The sequence below is a fragment of the Malus sylvestris genome, chromosome 13, assembly GCF_916048215.2.
Source record: "Malus sylvestris chromosome 13, drMalSylv7.2, whole genome shotgun sequence".
NCBI lineage: Eukaryota > Viridiplantae > Streptophyta > Magnoliopsida > Rosales > Rosaceae > Malus > Malus sylvestris.
The window spans coordinates 133,968-152,571 of record NC_062272.1 but is presented as its reverse complement, the minus strand read 5'-3'; the positions used below and the strand labels follow the sequence as shown (position 1 = coordinate 152,571).

Sequence of the window (18,604 nt, the reverse complement as noted above, 5' to 3'; positions counted from 1 at the left end):
TTTTAATGTAAATAATAACGTTTTTTTCAAAAAAAAATGCCACAACCTTCACGCCAACCTTAGACCAACTGTCTACGGGATCTTTCCTGTGCAAAATTTAAAAAGGGGCTTTCTTAGGATGGTATTTCAAAAATACTTTTTATAATATTTAATACTAGTTAACAATAACTTAAACTAAACTCAAGCTAATTATCATTAAAACTGGAACATTTTAATTCTACAACTGTAAGGGGGAAGTCTGGGTTGGGTGGCAGCAGAGGCAGAGCAGATCCACCTGTTCCCGGCTCTCTCCAACGACACTTCCTTCCTGGCCTTCCTGGACTTCCTTCCTCAATTCATATTTTCATACTCTCAAAGTCTCAAATCAAACCTGAAACTTAAACCCCCATTCATTCAGGACTTCAACTTCATTCATCATTTGAATAATTAAAGTGAATCAGTCTTTTCCTCCTTTTCTCCATTTCTCTTGTATTCTCTCCAGATTCTTCTCCTAATCTAGTCCATTCACTAGTCAGTCAACCAACACACACACTCTCTCTCTCTCTCTCTCTCTTCTGAATTTCCTTTCTTTCTTTTCTATTTTCCAAATTTCCAATTTCCAATTTCCAAATTCCAAATCTAGGAAGAGAGAGCAGAAGAAAGAAAAGACTAAATCTTGCGTTGAGTTGAGTTGAAGATTTGAGAGTTCCAATGGTGAGGCCGTCCGTCTCAGTAATCATATACTTAGCAATTGCAGTGCTTGTCCTCTTGCTCATTTCCCACTCCCCCAAGAAACCTGGCAACCACCGCCACCGCCGCCTCAAGCTCCGCTCCAACTTCACCTTCTCTCCTCCCCTCCACCACCATAACCCCATCCCCTTCGACCCTCTCGTTGCCGACATTGAGCGCCGCCGCGAGGACCGAAAGTGGGAGCAGCAGCACTTCGATCATGCCTTCAACGCCTCCCACCACTCCGCCCCCGCCGCCGAATCTCAGCCCGAGTGGGAAGACTTCATGGACGCTGAGGATTACTTGAACGACGACGAGAGGTTCAACGTCACCAGCAGGTTGCTCTTGTTGTTTCCTAAGGTTGATGTCGACCCGGCTGATGGATTCGTCACCGAGCACGAGTTGACTCAGTGGAACTTGAACCAGGCCCAGAGGGAAGTCTTGCATCGGACTCAGAGGGATATGGAGCTTCACGACAAGAATCGTGACGGCTTTGTTTCCTTTGCTGAGTATCAGCCCCCGAGTTGGGCTCAGAATGCAGGTTACTTACGTCATTCCCTCTTTGCAAATTCATGTATTCTTGTTCCTTGTATGAATGTATCTGTATGATCTATCTACGTGCTTTAGTAACTGCTGAAAAGTGAAAATTCAATCTATGGCTGTTGATTATGCTGTGTGGAATTCGTACATTTTGGTTTCCGCCAGAACAATCTCTTAAATTAAACTAAAGTGAGTGTGCCATTCTGCAATATGTTGGACTGTTGCTCCTAGCAACGGCGACAACGGGTGAGAAGAAAGAAAGTTGTATCTGGTGAAAGTTGAAACAGGGTGGTCATTTGTTATTTAGGCCATCTTCAACTAGATCATTTGTATGTTGTCACTTTCTTGTTGCTACTGATTTGGTTTATCATGTTCCATCTACCAGATAACAGTTCTTTTGGCTATGATATGGGTTGGTGGAAAGAGGAGCATTTTAATGCATCAGATGCAAATGGAGATGGTCTTCTTAATTTAACCGAGTTCAACGAGTGAGTTTCTACCTGTCTCTCAACTTCCTTTTACATAGTATCCTTTCACATACCTTATTTAACTTGATGTCGGTGTTTTTCGTCTTTATCCTTTTCTAGCTTTCTACACCCAGCTGACAGCAAAAACCCAAAGCTACTTACGTGGTTGTGCAGGGAGGAAGTAAGGTGATACTAATTTCCATTCTAGTTTTCCGTATCCATATGAGCAATATCTATTTGTAGGATATCAGTTTGTAGGTCAGATGTAGGCACCATGACAAAAAAATTTCAACTTCCACTTTCAAAATTTTGGGTTTCTCCATGGACCGATAACATACTGATATTAGAACAAAAGAGAAAAAGAAACATCTACTGACATAGGCACCACCAGGGACTAACCAGTTGAAATGGGTGGTTCCTTTTTTACCAACTCTTTTTGTAGTATTTGTATTTTCTCATTAACCCTTGCACATCATCTTATTTGCCATTGTGTAATGTCATTCTAACATGGTTGCTTAGCTTTTCTAATTGTCTGAATGCTCCTTTGCCTCCTTAGGGAAAGGGACACCGACAAAGATGAAAAAATTAACTTCAAAGAATTCTTCCATGGCCTCTTTGATTTGGTGAGGAACTATGATGAAGAAGATCACAATTCCACACATCAGTCTGATGATTCGATGGAGTCCCCAGCTAGAAATTTGTTCGCTCAGCTTGACAAAGATGGTGACGGGTACTTTTAAGCTGATTTTATTTATGTGTAACTATTCTGAGGGTTTCCCTTTTCATGTTTATTTTACTTGTTTCCGCCTTGCATATCCGCAGTTATTTGTCGGATGAGGAGATACTTCCTATTATTGGAAAGATACATCCATCAGAACATTACTATGCAAAACAACAAGCAGATTACATTATATCACAGGTATTCATTTTTACGGTGGGAAGTATTTTCTTTCCTAGTTTAGATGGATCTATCATTTGTGCTTTTCGGGTCGTTTAGATATGCTTGTATGGATCATGTGAGCATTGATTTAGTTGCACTTTTTATGTGGTAATTAGTCTGCTCTCACCATGTAGCAAGGGCTTCCTGGTTCCTTTCCTTGCCTAATATGATGAGTTAATCATTTCAAAACAATAAATTAAGGTTTGTGAATTTATACGTAACTGAAGTGTTAAGAGATGAATCACCTTCTATATTCTTTCAGAGCATCTTCAAGTGTCAAAGTCTGTTGATTTATCTTGCACTCAGAGGCAATTTGGAGATCAATTTTTTAAAATTGCTTAAGTTTATAGATGGGGTATGATCTCTATATGTTGGTATTTGGATTCTAAAGCTACGGGCAGTTCTTCTGTTATTGCCATCGTGCTATCTACCTTATAAAACGGTGGAATTATCAGCTGATTAACAAGTAGACATTAGTTTGCAATCTTGTCATTCTTCTGTCACTGAAGACATCAAATGAAGTTTGATAGTAACGATGTAGTTCCCTTCGTACCTCTCCATACCCCCCTAGAAAATAAAATAAAGTAAAAAGTTGTTCCAAATTTGGGTGTGGCATAGGAGGAAGCTTGGAATGGTAGGAACGGTTGATGATGTATTATAGTATATGTGCCGTTGTTGTGCTGCCTTTAATTGACAAATTTGTGAATTGCAGGCTGATACGGATAAAGACGGGCGACTAACGCTGGGAGAGATGATAGAGAACCCATATGTATTTTACAGCGCTATTTTCAGTGACGACGAGGAAGAGGACTATGGGTACCATGATGAGTTCCGTTAATCTCATTACTGGTTCTTCTGTCTTATTGTTTTAATAACATTATAGTTGCAGGACGCGGAAGAGTTCAAAATCTTTGTTGTTGGTTTTGTTTTTGTTTGTTGATATGGAACTAGATTATCAGATTATGAGAGAGTGATTCAACCTCAAGGGGGATTGGTGCCCCATGGCTGGCTCGGTTGGTTATCTGGAGCCATTTGGAAGAAGGATTTATTTATTTGATAGAGCTGCTTGACAATCGTCCTACTCGCTGTAAACATAAATGTAATAGGCAGACTGGTGAAGGAAGAAGAACATTTTTATCATTGTTATTTAAGATTGTTTGGCAGTCAAGTTGAGTTTTACCGTGTCTTCGGCAAGTTACAGTTTAAAATACATCATGGGTAAACATTGTTGTTGGTTTTGTTGATTACTGCTTTCTTTGATTCTTTCACAAAGAAGAACAACATCGTATCGTATCGTACGCACTAATGTTTGATTTGTATGTTTCATTTCCAACCAACAATGTTTCATTTATTCATAAATTTGTATGTATCAGTTCAAATTGACCAACACAAAATTTCATTTATTTACAATTGGGCCCTATTCTATTCCCCTTTCTCTTCTTGTCGTCGTCGGAGTCGTCAGATTCAGACTTGTCCGGGTCATCGGAATCGGAAGGTGGAGAAGGGTCGAGGCGTGCGGCGTCCTTGGCCCAGCGCATCAACTTTTCAACTTCATCCTCCTCATCATCCAAGTCATCGTAGTAGTAAGATGACGTGGCGGTGGTTGCAGAGGAGGAGGACCGAGTGGCCGTGGCCGTGGGCAATGAAGACTTGAGAGCGGCGAATCTAGCGGAGAGGTCGTCGCCGAGGACTGCCTTTATTTCCTCGTCCACTTGAACGGAATTGGTCCGATTAGATTTGGAATTGGAGGCGGAAGCATCAGCAGCAGCAACTCCACTGGTAGTTTTGAGTTTTAGGGCATGAAAGCGACGGTCGATATCGGGATCGTCGTCCAGAGAAACACGGCGGTGGGACATGTGAGAGTCGACGGACAGCTTGAGGAGCAAATCGTCCTGTGCCGCCTGCAGCATCTCTTCAACTTCATCCTTCTCTGCTGCCGCTTTCTTTGTCTTGGTATTCCTGTTATTCCCCCTCCTCATCTCTCTCTCTCTTCTCCTCTCTCTCTCTCTCGCCTCTCTCAACTCCTAGGCAATATATACAAGTTTGCTTTGATGCCCTCAAATTTCTAATTAAAATTTAGCCCTTGCCCCTATAGGTAATCAGGAATACCAAGCAAGCGCGCCCCTCCCTCCCCTCATTTTCTTAAGGAGTTCTTGCAACAATGATTAAGAACTACATTAAAACATAATTATCGCAAGATAATGAATTTGTACATACACATACTTACTTAGAACTGAGAGAGGGAGATCAATGGAATCGATGAATTCGATGCTAAAAGGAGACCATGAGAGGTCAATACTCTCAATTTATTTTTCTGACATGAAACACTATGCACCTAAGTCTTATCGTCACTCTATTAGACTTACTCTAAAACATGTCGCATGATTCTAGAATAACAATTGCTATTCAATTTGAAAGCCGAAAATATAAAAAAAATATAAAAAATAAAAATAAGTGTGTGAACTACCCTAGCAGTACACTTCTCTCTATTTCCATGTCAAATCTACTCCAAATTCTTATGCAAGTTGTGTACAACTGTACATGACTCCAAGACTGAGCCCTTAGACGAGGTCTTAAATCAAAAATTGGGTTGGGCCCTTCTGTTATACGACCACACTCAAACATCCAAAATGCAACATTGTCAATTGATCAATTGATAATGTTAAAACTATTTGATAAAAGTCACGCAGTCACTAGTATTCAATTAACCACGCATGGTTTGGTATTAAATAATAATAATCAGTAATCTAGTAAGAAATTCCTTCACCTTCATAACATAAAATTAATTATATGATTACATAGAGGCAAAAAAGTTCACAATAGGCGGCACAAAAGTGGTGCTAGAAATAATTACAAAAATTTCCTACTACAGCCAGCCCCTTCCTTTTGCATCATCTGTGAAGCTATTCTCCTAGTGTAATCCCACACCCCAATTTGTAGTCTTTCTTCTTGTGATCGATCTGCAAACGGAAATTTTGGTAACATGCTGTTAATGCTGGACAAATATGACTTGGAAACATCATACAACAAATATATCTAAGCATAGCTGATGCCTGATGCCTGATGCCTGATGCCATTGGTCATATATCTCATCTGGCTTGAAATTATTGTACAATTCAAAGCAGCTGATTTCTCACCTCCGCAGAAAGAATAAACTTAAGACCCGTATTTAATCTCTCTTCAAGATAAGCAGCCGTGCAGCCATTGGAATCAATCTTCCCTCTAACACGACTCTGAAACAAGAAGCATAAATAGCATTTAATTGATTTCTTTTTCTTCTTTGCTTAATAACAGTAACATATTATTTCTTGGATTCTGAATAAGCAAATAGGTTCATGTGATATTTGCGTGGGATTGTTAAAAGGCGCTCACACGTACTGGCGTTGAGGAAAGAGGCAAGAAACCCAATTAGTGCCTCTTGCCAGCGCTCCTCACCTAGTTCGAAAACCCTGGGAGCCTAAAGCCCACACCCAATAAAGATTTGTGGTTTATCGAGTAAAATACCGGGCTCACCTAGTTCTAATGTTTCCTGTCGTTAAAAACAAAAGATATCTATTGCCATCGTGTCTGATGAACTTTACTGAAACTTCTCAAAGTTTTCTTTTGATGAACACACTTTGTTCAACTTTGTTCATCATGAACTGGTAAAATAGTGTATATTCCTTCATAACAAAACTTAGAAGAACCTAGGACATTTCTGATGACAGAATCTACCTGTCTGAAGACGTAATCATAGCCAACACTTGCTGTGACATCTCTTGACATGTGGTTGTACATGAGGTCTGACGCTAGTGAAACCTGCATAAATACATTAATATTCTTGTTCAGGCCACAATTTCCAAAGTAGGGAAAACAATAATAGACATACAGTCATAAGATATAACCTGAAGTTCTAAACAAACCAACTTTTCTACCTTGTCAGATACTTTCTGAACATAGCTCAATGCAAGCATTCCAGTGCTAGCAACCTGCCCTGTGGCAACCTACAGGCAAGACATGAGCATCACATTTGGTTACGGAGGAATCTGTGTAACCCAATAAAATCAACCCGACTAAAAAGTTGTTAGGGTACAAAGACGTTGAACTTTTTTAATCATTAGAATAATGATAATGACCAGACTTTTAAGACTATTAAGATGATACTCTTGTATCTGGTGTGCCTACAGAGATAATCTGTGTTTTCCCTAAAGATTGTTATTCCTTGTTGGAGTAAGTAATGTTCTGATTGTTTTCTGTCTGTGTTAGTAGTCAGTTGATTCTCTATTCTAAGGCCAACAACTTGTTTTCTCTTTCTCTTTCTTTTCTGTCCTTTCTCAGTAAAGTACTTGTTAATAATAAAATATAATGATAATGTACAAACCATGCATAATGGCCAGAACGATAAATCATTTGCCTTCAAACATGTGACGCAAGATGAAACCCAAGCTAGCTTACCATCTTTTCAGTGTTGAACCGAGCCGCATAACCGATACCTGACTTTCGATGCTGGCTGGCCCAAAATACTTCACCACCCAAAGAAAAATGAGGAGTCACTGACTGCAAGAGTATATAGAATATAGACAGATTAGGTCAGAAAACATCTTGAAATTAATGTAAGAACGTTAGCATAAACCACCTGCAGCGGCCTAGTGTTACAAGACATGTACCAAAACAGAGCCAATTTTCGGTCAATCATGTTCTTGATATTGATATACAATATCAATAAACAAATTACAATTAAAATAAGGGAAATGTACTATGAATATCTCGATAAATCTGGACCTCCAAGACATGTTTGATTCCAATATGAATATCCCAAAAGTTACATGGGCACAAAAGTAAACTAATTGGTAGTTGGTACTAGTTTCTACATTATCTGGAGGGTAAAAAGAAAAAGAAAAAAGAACACCATTACCTGCATATAACTCGCTTGACATAAGGCCCCATTACCCAATGTAATCTGGGATCTGTAGTCTGAACCCTGTACCAAGTGGGAATGTCAGAACTAGGAGCACCATATGACACATGAGATGAGAGACACCATGAACTAGGAGAGTTATAACCCCCAACACATCCGTACTTCCACATGGGCATAAGTGATGGTTAGGAAGTGAAACCAGATATGTAAAATGAAACAAGAAAAGTAGCCAAAGAAACTCCTTAATTGTATATGTAATGAGGTCAAACAAGGCAAATTAAATCAATGAAAGTAAATAAAAATAGTGAGCAGACCTTGTAGTCCAAATTGACCATGGCATTAGACATGTGCGGCTCATTTGTGAGCTGTAAATAAGAATCGAAATAAATGGGCTACATCAGTACTTCCACATTTTTTCTACACAAGAAGAAAAAAGGGAACAGTTTAATCCAAGGATGAATATTCACCTGAGCATTAGTCTTGAGAGTGAGGTTGTTAGTCAAGTCATACTTGACTCTTGCATTAAGTCTCCCGTCTGTTAATACCCTCCCAACAAGCATCAACTACAAATTTAATCACCCCCCCCCCCCCCCCCCCAAAAGCACAAACGCACACAAAATAAATTACTCCTTTCAGTAGAGGTTTCTGGATAAGTAAATACGGCAATAGCTACCTACCTTTGGGTGGTCTATAAAATTTGCACCAAACTCATAGTTGGCAGTAGGGACCTTTAAGATTTCGGCAGATTGACGAGGAATTGTCACAGGTCCCATGGAGAAACTGATGGGATGCGAAAACAGTCAGTGAAATAAGCAGAAGAATAGAAAGGACTGGTAAGGAAGGAATGCAAAAACAAAAGTTGAGAGAGGAGAATACAAAAACCTGTGGCTAAGGGAGAACTTGTGGTCGAGTCTTTTGAAAAAATCAAAGCGCATTCCCTCAAAAAGTTGTGGCCGTAAAGACACTGCCATTCAGAGACGCAAGTCAAAAAACTAGTGCCAATATGCAGTTTTCTTGACCATCAAGTGCATTGCAGCTGCTATCGTTTCAGTGACATATACGATATAGCATATAATCTGATAAAAACTGGACCCGGAGAAAAGTATACAATCTGAAGTGAAATGATTGAGTTCACTAAAAGTAAACCAATGATGAATTTTTATCACAGCATAACACGTTTATGAGCAAATCAAAGCTAATTACCGGAAACCCACACAATGAATCATAACAGATACTGACCCCGCCAACGAAGGAGTTATATTAAAATTATAGAAACACACACGAAGCAATAAAGTCATAAGCTTTAAATAAATACTATAAATTAAAAAGAAAAAAAGAAGAAATTGGTACTCAACTGATAGCTTCGTGGTGGATTTCTTCATAAGGAATGGGGCAAGGCAGGTTCGTGTAGTCCACTTTCTCAGTCCGAGTCTTGCTCCCCGCTGCCTCCCTTCCCGCGGTAGTACCTGTACCTGGACCTGGAGGCACAACACCCGCCATTGCTTTATCTTTCGAATTTCGATACGACCACGGACCAACGCGATTACTACTAGTATTTATAGATAGAGGATGAGGGCAGACTGACGAGGGGCCTTTTCCTTTGCCTTTCTGCCTTTCTGCCTTTGGGATTTAACCTTTTTTTTATTTATTTAGTGTTTTTATTTTAAGAAAGAAAGAAACAGCTCCATTCCAAATTTCCATTCTTGGTGGGTACGGCAACTCAAAATCCTCCTACGTGATCCAATTCCAACCCCACCCGCCGATTCGGCGTGCTCTGCCTGTTGGGCTTTTTTGATACTTTTGGCCCATAAAACAATATCGGTAACAGTTTCGGGCCTGCATCGAGCCCAACCTTTTTATTTCTAACTAACTAGCCAATTGCATTTTGTATTTAATTTGTAAAACATAATTTTACGAATTGATTTTTTTTTTAAAGAAAATTACCTTAAAAATTTGTCAATAACTGACTTTGTTTTTTGAGGGTGATAAATACCAATTGAGATATAGGTTTTAAGCAAATATACAAACTTTAAGGAAAAGATAAAGCCTAACCCTTTTATTTGGATTAAGTCAACTTTTTGTTTCAAGACAATTATGATAATTGTACATGTATACATTTGTGCCCCTACTACACATGAGATTCAAAGCCCACATGGCATAGGCGTCGGAATTTTAGGGAAACTTTTACATCCAACCGTCGGAATTTTGGTACCGTTTGGTACGCAGACAGGACGGAACGGGACGGGACGGGACGGGACAGCACGGAACAGATGATGTAAATATTGAAAAAGATAAGGAGAAATTTTGTCATAAAATGTCATAAATTTGTGTTCCACGGATGTGGAACGGGTCGTTCCAGGGGGAAGAGGTGGAACGAAAAATCAGCCAAATTTCGTCTCATGGGACAATCCGTTCCACAGTTTTTAGGCGCACCAAACGTGGGACGGAACGGCTCGTCCCGTTCCGTCCCGTCCCGTCCCACGTACCAAACGGTACCTTTATGAACATTTAAACTTAAAAGTATTTAGATTTCGATAAATAATTGTTTTGGGTAAACTTTGTTTTAGATGATTTTTTAATTGTTTTAGGCGTTGGATTTAATTTTGGGCCATTAGATCTTTTTTTTACTGTTAGATTTGATCATATTGAATCTCAACCATTGGATTTAATATATTAACATTATATTAAAAAAAAAAAAACTGAATATGAACCATTGGATCAACAAACAGTCCATTAATCTCATCCATTCGATCTAAAAAATAGTCGTTGGCAGGCGGCAAGTGGCTAACAACTGCCCTGACAATGGGCCACTAGTTGTCGGACACTAAAGGCAGACGAGCGTGTTCCACGTTTGGGGTGTGTAAGGTCATCTCCAACCGAAGGAGGGCCAGAGGGCTCCCTTTAGCACTATAGCCTTCCAATAAATTATATTTTAATGAACAGTATGAGGCCATATTTCATATAATCTCCAACCAATGGCCCAAAGGGTCATAGGCCAAACATAGCCCTCTGATAAAAAACCATCTCCAACCGAGGGGGTCAAAACATAATTTATTATTTTAATTAAATTAATATGGTTACTTAAATGAAACCACCTTATTAAAATAAGGTTTTCAGTCATATTCAAAAATACAACAACTTCAATGTAAAAATTCAACAACCTCAATTTATAGATTCAACTACTTCATTTTAAAAACTACAACTTAAACTTAAAGACTACAACTTAAATTTAAAGACTACAACAACTTAAATTTAAAAACTACAACTTAAATATTAAAGACTACAACAACTTCAATTTAAGTTGATGCCATTTATTCAAACTTGGATGAAGATGTTTTTTCCATCTCGAAGAACAACTCTCGTGGTTTCGGGAATTCGGTGGAGTGGTGCCTTCGTAGAACTCATAGTACTTTTTGGACGTACGAGTTCGAACACCTTCACTTGTTTGAGAACTCCCTTTCACACTATCTTCCGAGACCCGTATATAAGCCCTGCAAAGAGCTTAATCTTCCTTTCGGGTCCAAGCCCTCCCTTTCATTGCAGATGTGGTCATTTGAAAATTATTGAAAAAATTGAAGGAAATATTATTGGAAGATGTAAGAGAATGGAATGTGAAGAATTGAAATAAAATGAGGTAAGATAGTATGGAATGGTGGAATGACTTAGGTATTTGTAGGAAAAAAAATTAGATTTTTTTTTTAAAATTTGTCCCAAAAAAAAAAATCAAATGCAACGGTGTGGTGTCAGCTAGCCGTTGCTTTTGAATTTTGGGCTGGCTCCTTTGGGCCAGCCGGTTGCCCTATTTTCCAATTTTTGGCCTAGTGGGGCCCACGAGCCCTTTGGCCTAGCCCTCAGTTGGAGACGATTTTTGTGTTATTTTGAGTTTTTTTTAGCCCTAAAACCTTTTGTCTGCGTCGGTTGGAGATGACCTTAGTGGGTTGCGGCTCCCTTCTTTTTCTGACGTGTCCATGCGCTGAAGTGGGCCAGGTCATTTGCATTGTTAGTTTCTTTGGTTAAATTTACCCCAAAGATCAGTCTGAACCCAAAATTGATTTTTAGCCCAAAAATCAGAGCAAGTTGGGGGGTTTAGAACCTAAATTTTACGTTAAGGGTTAGAAGTTAGCCGGGTTTAAAGGGAGGCCCTCAAACGGCGCTTTCTTTTTGGTCTCTCGTAATATTGGGGTTTGGGAGTGAGCGAGCGAGCGCGAGCAAGCGAGTTGTCACCAAAATAATGAACTCGACCCCGGCTTACAGTAACGGCTACCAGCAGCAGCAGCAGCAGCAGCCACACGGGATGAGCCAGAGGGATAGAGTCCGCCGGGGAACACGTGCGAGGTCACGTGAGCTCAGAGACAACTTCGGCAGTGGTGGTAATTTTGGCGGGCTTAGGGTTTCTGAGCACAATAAGCAGCAGCAACAACAACAGGGAGCGCCTTGTACGGACTTCGACATGGCCTATTTCCACTCCTACGCGCACGTCGGCATCCACGAAGAAATGATCAAGGTGCATTTTGCTGCACATATGTTTTTGTTTTCTTGCTAATTTTCCATCTGCTTTTCCAGAATCGATTGCGATCAAATGTCTCGAGTGTTAGTGTTTAGGGTTTCATTCTGTTTTTACTGCTGTTTGATTTTCCGGTGGCAGCCGGGGATACGAAATTAGTTTGATGCGATATTCCATTGTTGATACTTGCATTGCTTTTCGTCTTTTAAGAGAATGCATCTCAAGTGGGAATGCGAATATGAATATCAGAATATGAACCCATGTATAATGATTTGGCCCATAACATCAGTATATCTTGTTTAAGGTTCCCTGCCTTTGTAGTTTTAAATTTCAAGGCAATTGTTTATGCTTTGTCATTGGAAAAAATACATTGCTATGAGGGTTTTCTTTTCCAATTTGATCGTCATATAAATTATTGACTGATGTGGCAATCTGTCATCATTCAGGACCGTGTACGCACTGAATCTTATAGGGCGGCAATCATGCAGCACCAGAGCTCTATAGCAGGCAAAGTAATGCAGCTATAATTGTAGTTAAGAAATGATGTGTATTCTATTTGGTACTGCCTTCTGTGGATGTAAATACCTCTTCTGTAATATTTATAAGACATACCTTATGCATCTGAACTTAACGTACTGGGGAATCATACTCTCACATGTGCAGAACATGCCTATTCTACCCAGTTTGCATGTCTCTGTGGAGAGGGTTGTTTCTGCAGTGAATTGCTCATTTAAATTCTTGATTGAATGATGCTTGCAGGTTGTAGTGGATGTTGGCTGTGGCACTGGCATTCTTTCTATATTTTGTGCTCAGGCTGGTGCAAAACGTGTAAGCTGTTTTTTCAATATTATTTCATAAATTTGCAAATAAGATATTGACCAAATTGTATGTGTTTAGTTGCAATAATTTTCCTTTTGACATGGGGAAAAGTGTTTTGTTTGGAAAGATGGTATGCATTTCATTTAACTATGGGTTTTGGTAGTGTCAAATCACTACTTCCATCTACTGATTCAAAATATGTCACAGCCATTTTTGCTCGTTCTCTTCAATGATATCTGATGAATAAAACTGGACAGTCTTCCCCTGATTTTAATGTTTGTAGTTTGGTTAAGTCACTTCTATGTTGTGTCCCGTCCTGGCATTGTTTTACATTCTGTATAGCATTCTCTTATGTGTTTTGTTACAACCTACCAGGTATATGCTGTTGATGCAAGTGACATTGCAGTGCAGGTAAGTTCTTGTAGTAATGCTTTTTACTTTATCTGCATGTGATTTGATTCTGTATTCATTTATTTCTGATCTTCTCAGTGTTTTTGCTTGAATGTAAAATGTCTCATTACCCTTAAGCTCTGATTGAGGAAGTACCTGAGTCAAAGTTACCTATATGTATCTTTAGCTTGAACTTTTGTGCATGGTGTATCCGGAAAAAATAAAAGTTCATTCTCATGAAGATGAAATATGTTAATTGTGACGCTTTAGGATTGGCTTTGTAATTTGGATTAATCTCGTTCATTTGTAAGCAGGCAAATGAAGTTGTGAAAGCAAACAATCTATCTGAAACCGTCATCGTACTACATGGGCGAGTTGAGGTATGCTTGTACAACCAGGACAATTTTGTTGACTTTCCTTGCGTGTGTGTGTGTGTGTGTGTGTGTGTGAGAGAGAGAGAGAGAGAGAGAGAGAGAGAGAGAGAGAGAGAGAGAGAGAGAGAGAGAGAGAGAGAGAGAGAGAGAGAGAGAGAGAGAGAGAGAGAGAGAGAGAGAGAGAGAGAGAGAGAGAGAGAGAGAGAGAGAGAGAGATTGATGAGTTTGTTTTGGCTTTCCCAAATTATTGATCTGAATTACAAATTACAAGCCAACAATATCTATTGCTAAAAATGATAGTTCTGCAGGATGTCAATATTGATGAGGAGGTTGATGTTATAATTTCAGAATGGATGGGCTACATGCTTCTGTATGAGGTAGCTGTTAACATATCTGTATTCATGATTGTATAGTGAAGTATTGGATATAGGATTGTACCTCAGAATATGTATACTTGAGCTGCTTTATGGTTTGCAACCTTATGATATATTTCCATTTCTTTTGTTGGCATGCTTGGTTTTTTTTTCTTCCTATTATAGAGTATGCTGGGAAGTGTGATCACAGCAAGAGATCGCTGGCTAAAACCTGGAGGTCTAATACTTCCTTCAAGTGCAACGGTATCTTTCTTTTTGTTTTTGATCTTTCAATTACGGTCACATCTGCATCTTTAATTCTGAAATCTGTTACACTGGTGCTGGCTTCATATCATTGTGTGTTATCAACTTGTGTAGTGGGGATGTAGTGTTGTCAAGCTCAAGTTTGTACAATGTAGCAGCTGTCGATGAATGAATTTGTTTTTGTCATGCTGATTTTTAGTTTGTATGATTGCAGTTGTACATGGCACCTATCACACATTCTGATAGATACAGTGAAAGCATAGATTTCTGGCGCAATGTTTATGGAATTGACAGTGAGTATACATCATATATAATAACATGATCTCAATTGTTATCGCCATATATTGGATTTGTACTACATTAGATTATTTGAACTTATAACACACATTGCATGCCTTGCCTGGATTCGGTTATTTATTGGGTCTTTGAAGACGATGCTTAATGCCATTTAACTTTTTTCAATTAGTTTTTCAACCTTGGTCAAATTTTACCAGCATCTATGGAATTGTTGCTAGGACACAATCAGTGGCCACACCCATTCTAAGCGGAGCTCTTGAAAATATGTGAAAGTAAAATTTGCAGTAGGGGAGCACAACTCCTACACTTCGGTGCAGGAGTATATTTGGGGAATGTGACCCTTCTCACGAAATTAAAAACTGACCATCAAGAAGCTCACCTAAACTTTATGCTTTTTTACATTTTTTTTAACTTATGTTAAAGATAATCCTTACTTGAGCTTAGTATCAGCATTTATTTAAGTACCATTCCACTTGTATAATGTAGAAAAGTTTTATTGCTTGGAGGTCAGAATCATTTTCTTTCATTGGCTTGTTTGCAGTGTCTGCCATGTTGCCATTGGCAAAACAATGTGCGTTTGAAGAGCCATCTGTTGAGACGATTGTGGGTGAGAATGTTTTGACATGGCCACATGTGGTGAGTTCTCTCAGTATAGTTCCAGATTTTTATGTGTTTTTATGGTTTTCATTATACTTATGGGTTGTCTTGATAGTAATAACCTTTCCCACCAAATGTGGACGTTTTCCTTTTCTGCTTTCTTGTTTGTTTTTTTATTTTATTTCTTTGCTACCAATAAATCAACCTTGAGGTGAAGTAGAGTAATCATGACTCGGGCATGAGCTACTTCCTTGACGTTACACATTTTGTTGGCAGAAAACTGTTGGTTCCTTCTTGTTATGGCTACTGGATTCATCTATGCATGCTCCTCATTAATATCAATTTATAGATTTATTTTCCCCAGTCAAACAAATAGTTTGACTTTGCTTGTGGTCCAGCATTCTGGTGAATATGCTTCTTTCGAACACCTTCTGAGATGTCTGTTTTGGGAAGTTGAGGTCATTAAGGAGCTGCCTGAGGTTTTTCTATTTAAGCGGCCTCGCACCTCCATCTGTCATCTGATGCCCTTTATACTATGATCTGAAGCTCTGTCATTTTTGTTTGTCTGTAGAAAGTATATAATCGAAGGCATCATGCTGTTACTTTGTAGGTTAAGCATGTGGATTGCCATACAGTTACACATCATGAGTTAGAATCTGTTACGGCAAACTACAAGTTCAAGTCAATGATGCGAGGTCTCTCTCTCTTATATGTTGCAGTTCTTCTGTCTCATTATTGTTTTCACTACATATTTTTTATAACCTTGAATTCTTTTCTCTTTGTGGGTTTATGCATTGAATGAACTTTTTTTTTTTTGTTAGAGGAGGAAGTTCTTATTGTATTAATCTCATTTACTTCAGTAGACGCTGTTGTGGTTGTAATTATTTCTTGATTTACAGCTCCATTACATGGGTTTGCATTTTGGTTTGATGTCGAATTCAGTGGACCTACATTAGCTCCTACAAATAATCAGGCACCATCCGTGCTTTTTAACAATCTTCCAGTGGAGAGTCAGCAGAGGAAGAAACGAGCAAATCCCAATGAAGCATTGGTTCTGTCCACTGCACCTGAGGACCCTCCAACGCATTGGCAACAGGTACAGTATTTTGTAGTTATCCCTGATCTTCCATTTATATTTTACTATGAACATTTCATCGGCCCGTCTAATGAATCAATATTACAGACTGTGCTATACTTCTATGAGCCAATTGAGCTGGAGCAAGATCAACTCATTGAAGGTTCTGTAACACTATCACAAAGCAAAGAAAACCGCCGATTCATGAATATCCACCTTGAATATGCGTGAGTCTTGGCTTACAGTTTAATTACCCTTGGTGAAGTCACAAGTTGAGTCTTGGGCTCATAATTATTCTTTGCTCTTGCAGCTCAGGTGGAAGATCCTTTGTAAAAGAGTCTGTAATGAGGTGAATCTTCCTCTTATGAACTTGTTGCGTGGTTGTTTGAAGGGAAGCATTGAAAAGTCATTACATTGCTTAACCTGTGCCTTTCTTGCTCCCGCCAAATCTCTGCAGACCTTGATTCTTTGCAGATCATTCTGGGGGGCTTTGCAATAACTTTAACTTGCAAAGCCTAACATATTAGAGGAGATACGTGAATTAATTTAGGAAGATTTGATGTTAAGCCTGTGTGCGCTTAAGAATATGTTAATGTCGTTGAGGTTAAATTCAGACAGATAAATTGTGATACAATTCGAAAGAGAGCATGTAATTCGGATGTTGTCAAGTTATTGTTATTTATGGTATACTGACATCACCACTAACTAAAATTTTGTGAGTGGAATCATCTGTAGCAAATTGCGACCATGCACAATTTGTTTCTCTCTATTCATACACGTTTTCGGAAGTTGTCATGCCTTGTATGTATTAGTATTACCAGTGAAGATCCTCTAGTGCATGTACTAGTATTACCAGTGAAGATCCTCTAGTGCATGTACTAGTATTACCAGTGAAGATCATCCATCATCTACAAGCAGGCCACAATGACGATGAAATGAAGAAGATAAGGTGGTTGTTGATGATGACAAGGGCAGTGCAGACGATGAGATACCAACAAGTGATGATGGTGATGGGTTTCCAGATACCATGAAGCATATTGATACTTGTTTGGAATCCACAATGCCTTGTTTAATTTGATGCATATATAATAATATAACTAAGAATATTATGTGAAGCAAGTGCTTACGTTACGTGTTTTATAACATCCAGTGAGTGTTGAGTGGTGAGTGGTGAGAGTCGGAGAGAAAACTCAGAAAAGAGATAGAGATAGAGACAGAGACTACTTAATTAAAAATAAGAACCACTTTTAGGTGCTATAATTGTACAATTATTGGAATATGCCTCTGTCGATGGTGCTCTCACATCTTTAATTATTCTACTCCCAACTCATCCATTTTTTATATTTTCTGTCATCTTCCCACTTATTTTGATGTCCTAATTTTTTTATGCTCACTTTGGTTGGTCTTTGTCGTATTAATTCATTATTTCATTTGAATATTATATAATTAACCCTCCCTGTATGATATCTATCTGAATCTCTTTGGGAAGCCACAACCACAACCTCCACCTCCACCTCCACCTCCACCTCCACCTCCCTCTCTCTGGATGGGATGGGATGGGAAAGAAGCTATGGAAGTGGGATATTATCGATACTGTAACTGGCTAGTGGAGACATGCTAGAATCATTTAGTTCTACAACATTACACTTTGATTACTTTTCAGTGATTTTAAACAAAACCCTATTATTGTTACAAATCAAGATTATTCTGTTGTACATCATCGATCCAGGTACATCTTTACATCAAAATGTTGATTGTCAATATATCCATATCCAATGGAATTTCTAGCCATAATTCCAAAAGCAATTGAATATATTTCACTCGGTTATGAAATTAATCTGATGCTAGATTGCCCATAAGCTAGGCATTTATCGTCGTTTGATTTTTCTTTCGAGGTGATGCTAGAGATATTATTTTTTTTAAACTATATTTTATAGATTACATGATACGGTGATTGATGATTAAATCTCTTATTTAATGAATCAAACAAAGAATTTAATCATTAACTTCTACATCATATGATCTACAAAATATAATCTAAAAAATAATCTCTCCAAAAGAGTGAGCTCAGCCGCCATTATAGGGACAAAAGTTGGATTATATGCAATCTTTGCTTTTAAACGAACAATACACTCATTGATGGAGAAAGATTGTGGCGATTTTATATATCTTGTTATTATATTTTATCCTACGTCAATTTCCAATGCTGATAAAAAAAAGGCACTCTACTTTTCTAAGGTACGTACGTACCTATTGATCGCACATCTGTATGCAAATAAGAAAATTAAGCTAATCTCTTGAAAGTTGAAAATAAATGCCTTGTCAAGCTTGCATGCCGTTCAAATGAACCGTACGCATGTGTGTGTAGGAATTAGGGTC

The 18,604-nt window shown here is 38.6% G+C and overlaps 4 protein-coding genes across 5 annotated transcripts; 2 read left to right on the top strand and 2 right to left on the bottom strand.

Annotated features, from left to right (window-relative positions):
• The first annotated feature begins 198 nt into the window (after positions 1-198).
• LOC126597374 (uncharacterized) lies at positions 199-3,834 on the top strand. The gene is made up of 6 exons (XM_050264165.1): positions 199-1,249; positions 1,634-1,736; positions 1,836-1,901; positions 2,272-2,445; positions 2,538-2,634; positions 3,368-3,834. The coding sequence occupies exons 1-6, from the start codon at positions 691-693 to the stop codon at positions 3,491-3,493; spliced, it is 1,125 nt and encodes a 374-aa protein (XP_050120122.1). The 5' UTR covers positions 199-690; the 3' UTR covers positions 3,494-3,834.
• Positions 3,835-3,963: 129 nt separating this feature from the next.
• On the bottom strand, positions 3,964-4,723 carry LOC126597377 (uncharacterized). The gene has a single exon (XM_050264173.1). It carries the CDS (start codon positions 4,632-4,634, stop codon positions 4,056-4,058), a length of 579 nt encoding a protein of 192 aa, XP_050120130.1. The 5' UTR covers positions 4,635-4,723; the 3' UTR covers positions 3,964-4,055.
• Positions 4,724-5,403: 680 nt separating this feature from the next.
• LOC126595616 (mitochondrial import receptor subunit TOM40-1) lies at positions 5,404-9,165 on the bottom strand. Its single transcript, XM_050261896.1, has 11 exons — positions 8,908-9,165; positions 8,435-8,516; positions 8,230-8,332; positions 8,020-8,115; positions 7,867-7,917; positions 7,550-7,615; positions 7,090-7,191; positions 6,570-6,638; positions 6,370-6,453; positions 5,793-5,888; positions 5,404-5,615 (listed from the first exon to the last, which is right to left on the bottom strand). Exons 1-11 carry the CDS (start codon positions 9,050-9,052, stop codon positions 5,559-5,561), a joined length of 951 nt encoding a protein of 316 aa, XP_050117853.1. The 5' UTR covers positions 9,053-9,165; the 3' UTR covers positions 5,404-5,558.
• A 2,472-nt stretch (positions 9,166-11,637) lies between these two features.
• Positions 11,638-17,013, top strand: LOC126597227 (probable protein arginine N-methyltransferase 6). Of its 2 annotated transcripts, XM_050264008.1 has the most exons (14): positions 11,638-12,056; positions 12,503-12,568; positions 12,816-12,884; positions 13,251-13,286; positions 13,580-13,645; positions 13,948-14,016; positions 14,179-14,256; positions 14,471-14,549; positions 15,095-15,189; positions 15,761-15,845; positions 16,050-16,246; positions 16,334-16,452; positions 16,536-16,574; positions 16,683-17,013. In XM_050264008.1, exons 1-14 carry the CDS (start codon positions 11,784-11,786, stop codon positions 16,687-16,689), a joined length of 1,278 nt encoding a protein of 425 aa, XP_050119965.1. In that variant the 5' UTR covers positions 11,638-11,783; the 3' UTR covers positions 16,690-17,013. The 2 variants fall into 2 exon arrangements, with proteins under 2 accessions (XP_050119965.1, XP_050119966.1); XM_050264009.1 differs by having other exon boundaries at positions 11,640-12,056; positions 16,536-17,013.
• The last annotated feature ends 1,591 nt before the right edge of the window (positions 17,014-18,604 follow it).

What these genes read in the sequence shown, in the direction of transcription:
- LOC126595616 (XM_050261896.1), bottom strand. Translation starts at nt 9,052, where the DNA reads ATGGCGGGTGTTGTGCCTCCAGGTCCAGGTACAGGTACTACCGCGGGA. An exon ending in AAGTTCTCCCTTAGCCACAG is followed by an intron (nt 8,333 to 8,434) that starts GTTTTTGTATTC and finishes GCATCCCATCAG; the next exon opens with TTTCTCCATGGGACCTGTGA. An exon ending in CTCTCAAGACTAATGCTCAG is followed by an intron (nt 7,918 to 8,019) that starts GTGAATATTCAT and finishes TCTTATTTACAG; the next exon opens with CTCACAAATGAGCCGCACAT.
- LOC126597377 (XM_050264173.1), bottom strand. Translation starts at nt 4,634, where the DNA reads ATGAGGAGGGGGAATAACAGGAATACCAAGACAAAGAAAGCGGCAGCA.
- LOC126597227 (XM_050264008.1), top strand. Translation starts at nt 11,784, where the DNA reads ATGAACTCGACCCCGGCTTACAGTAACGGCTACCAGCAGCAGCAGCAG. An exon ending in AGAGCTCTATAGCAGGCAAA is followed by an intron (nt 12,569 to 12,815) that starts GTAATGCAGCTA and finishes TGATGCTTGCAG; the next exon opens with GTTGTAGTGGATGTTGGCTG. An exon ending in TACTACATGGGCGAGTTGAG is followed by an intron (nt 13,646 to 13,947) that starts GTATGCTTGTAC and finishes ATAGTTCTGCAG; the next exon opens with GATGTCAATATTGATGAGGA.
- LOC126597374 (XM_050264165.1), top strand. Translation starts at nt 691, where the DNA reads ATGGTGAGGCCGTCCGTCTCAGTAATCATATACTTAGCAATTGCAGTG. An exon ending in TTGTGCAGGGAGGAAGTAAG is followed by an intron (nt 1,902 to 2,271) that starts GTGATACTAATT and finishes TTGCCTCCTTAG; the next exon opens with GGAAAGGGACACCGACAAAG. An exon ending in CTTGACAAAGATGGTGACGG is followed by an intron (nt 2,446 to 2,537) that starts GTACTTTTAAGC and finishes GCATATCCGCAG; the next exon opens with TTATTTGTCGGATGAGGAGA.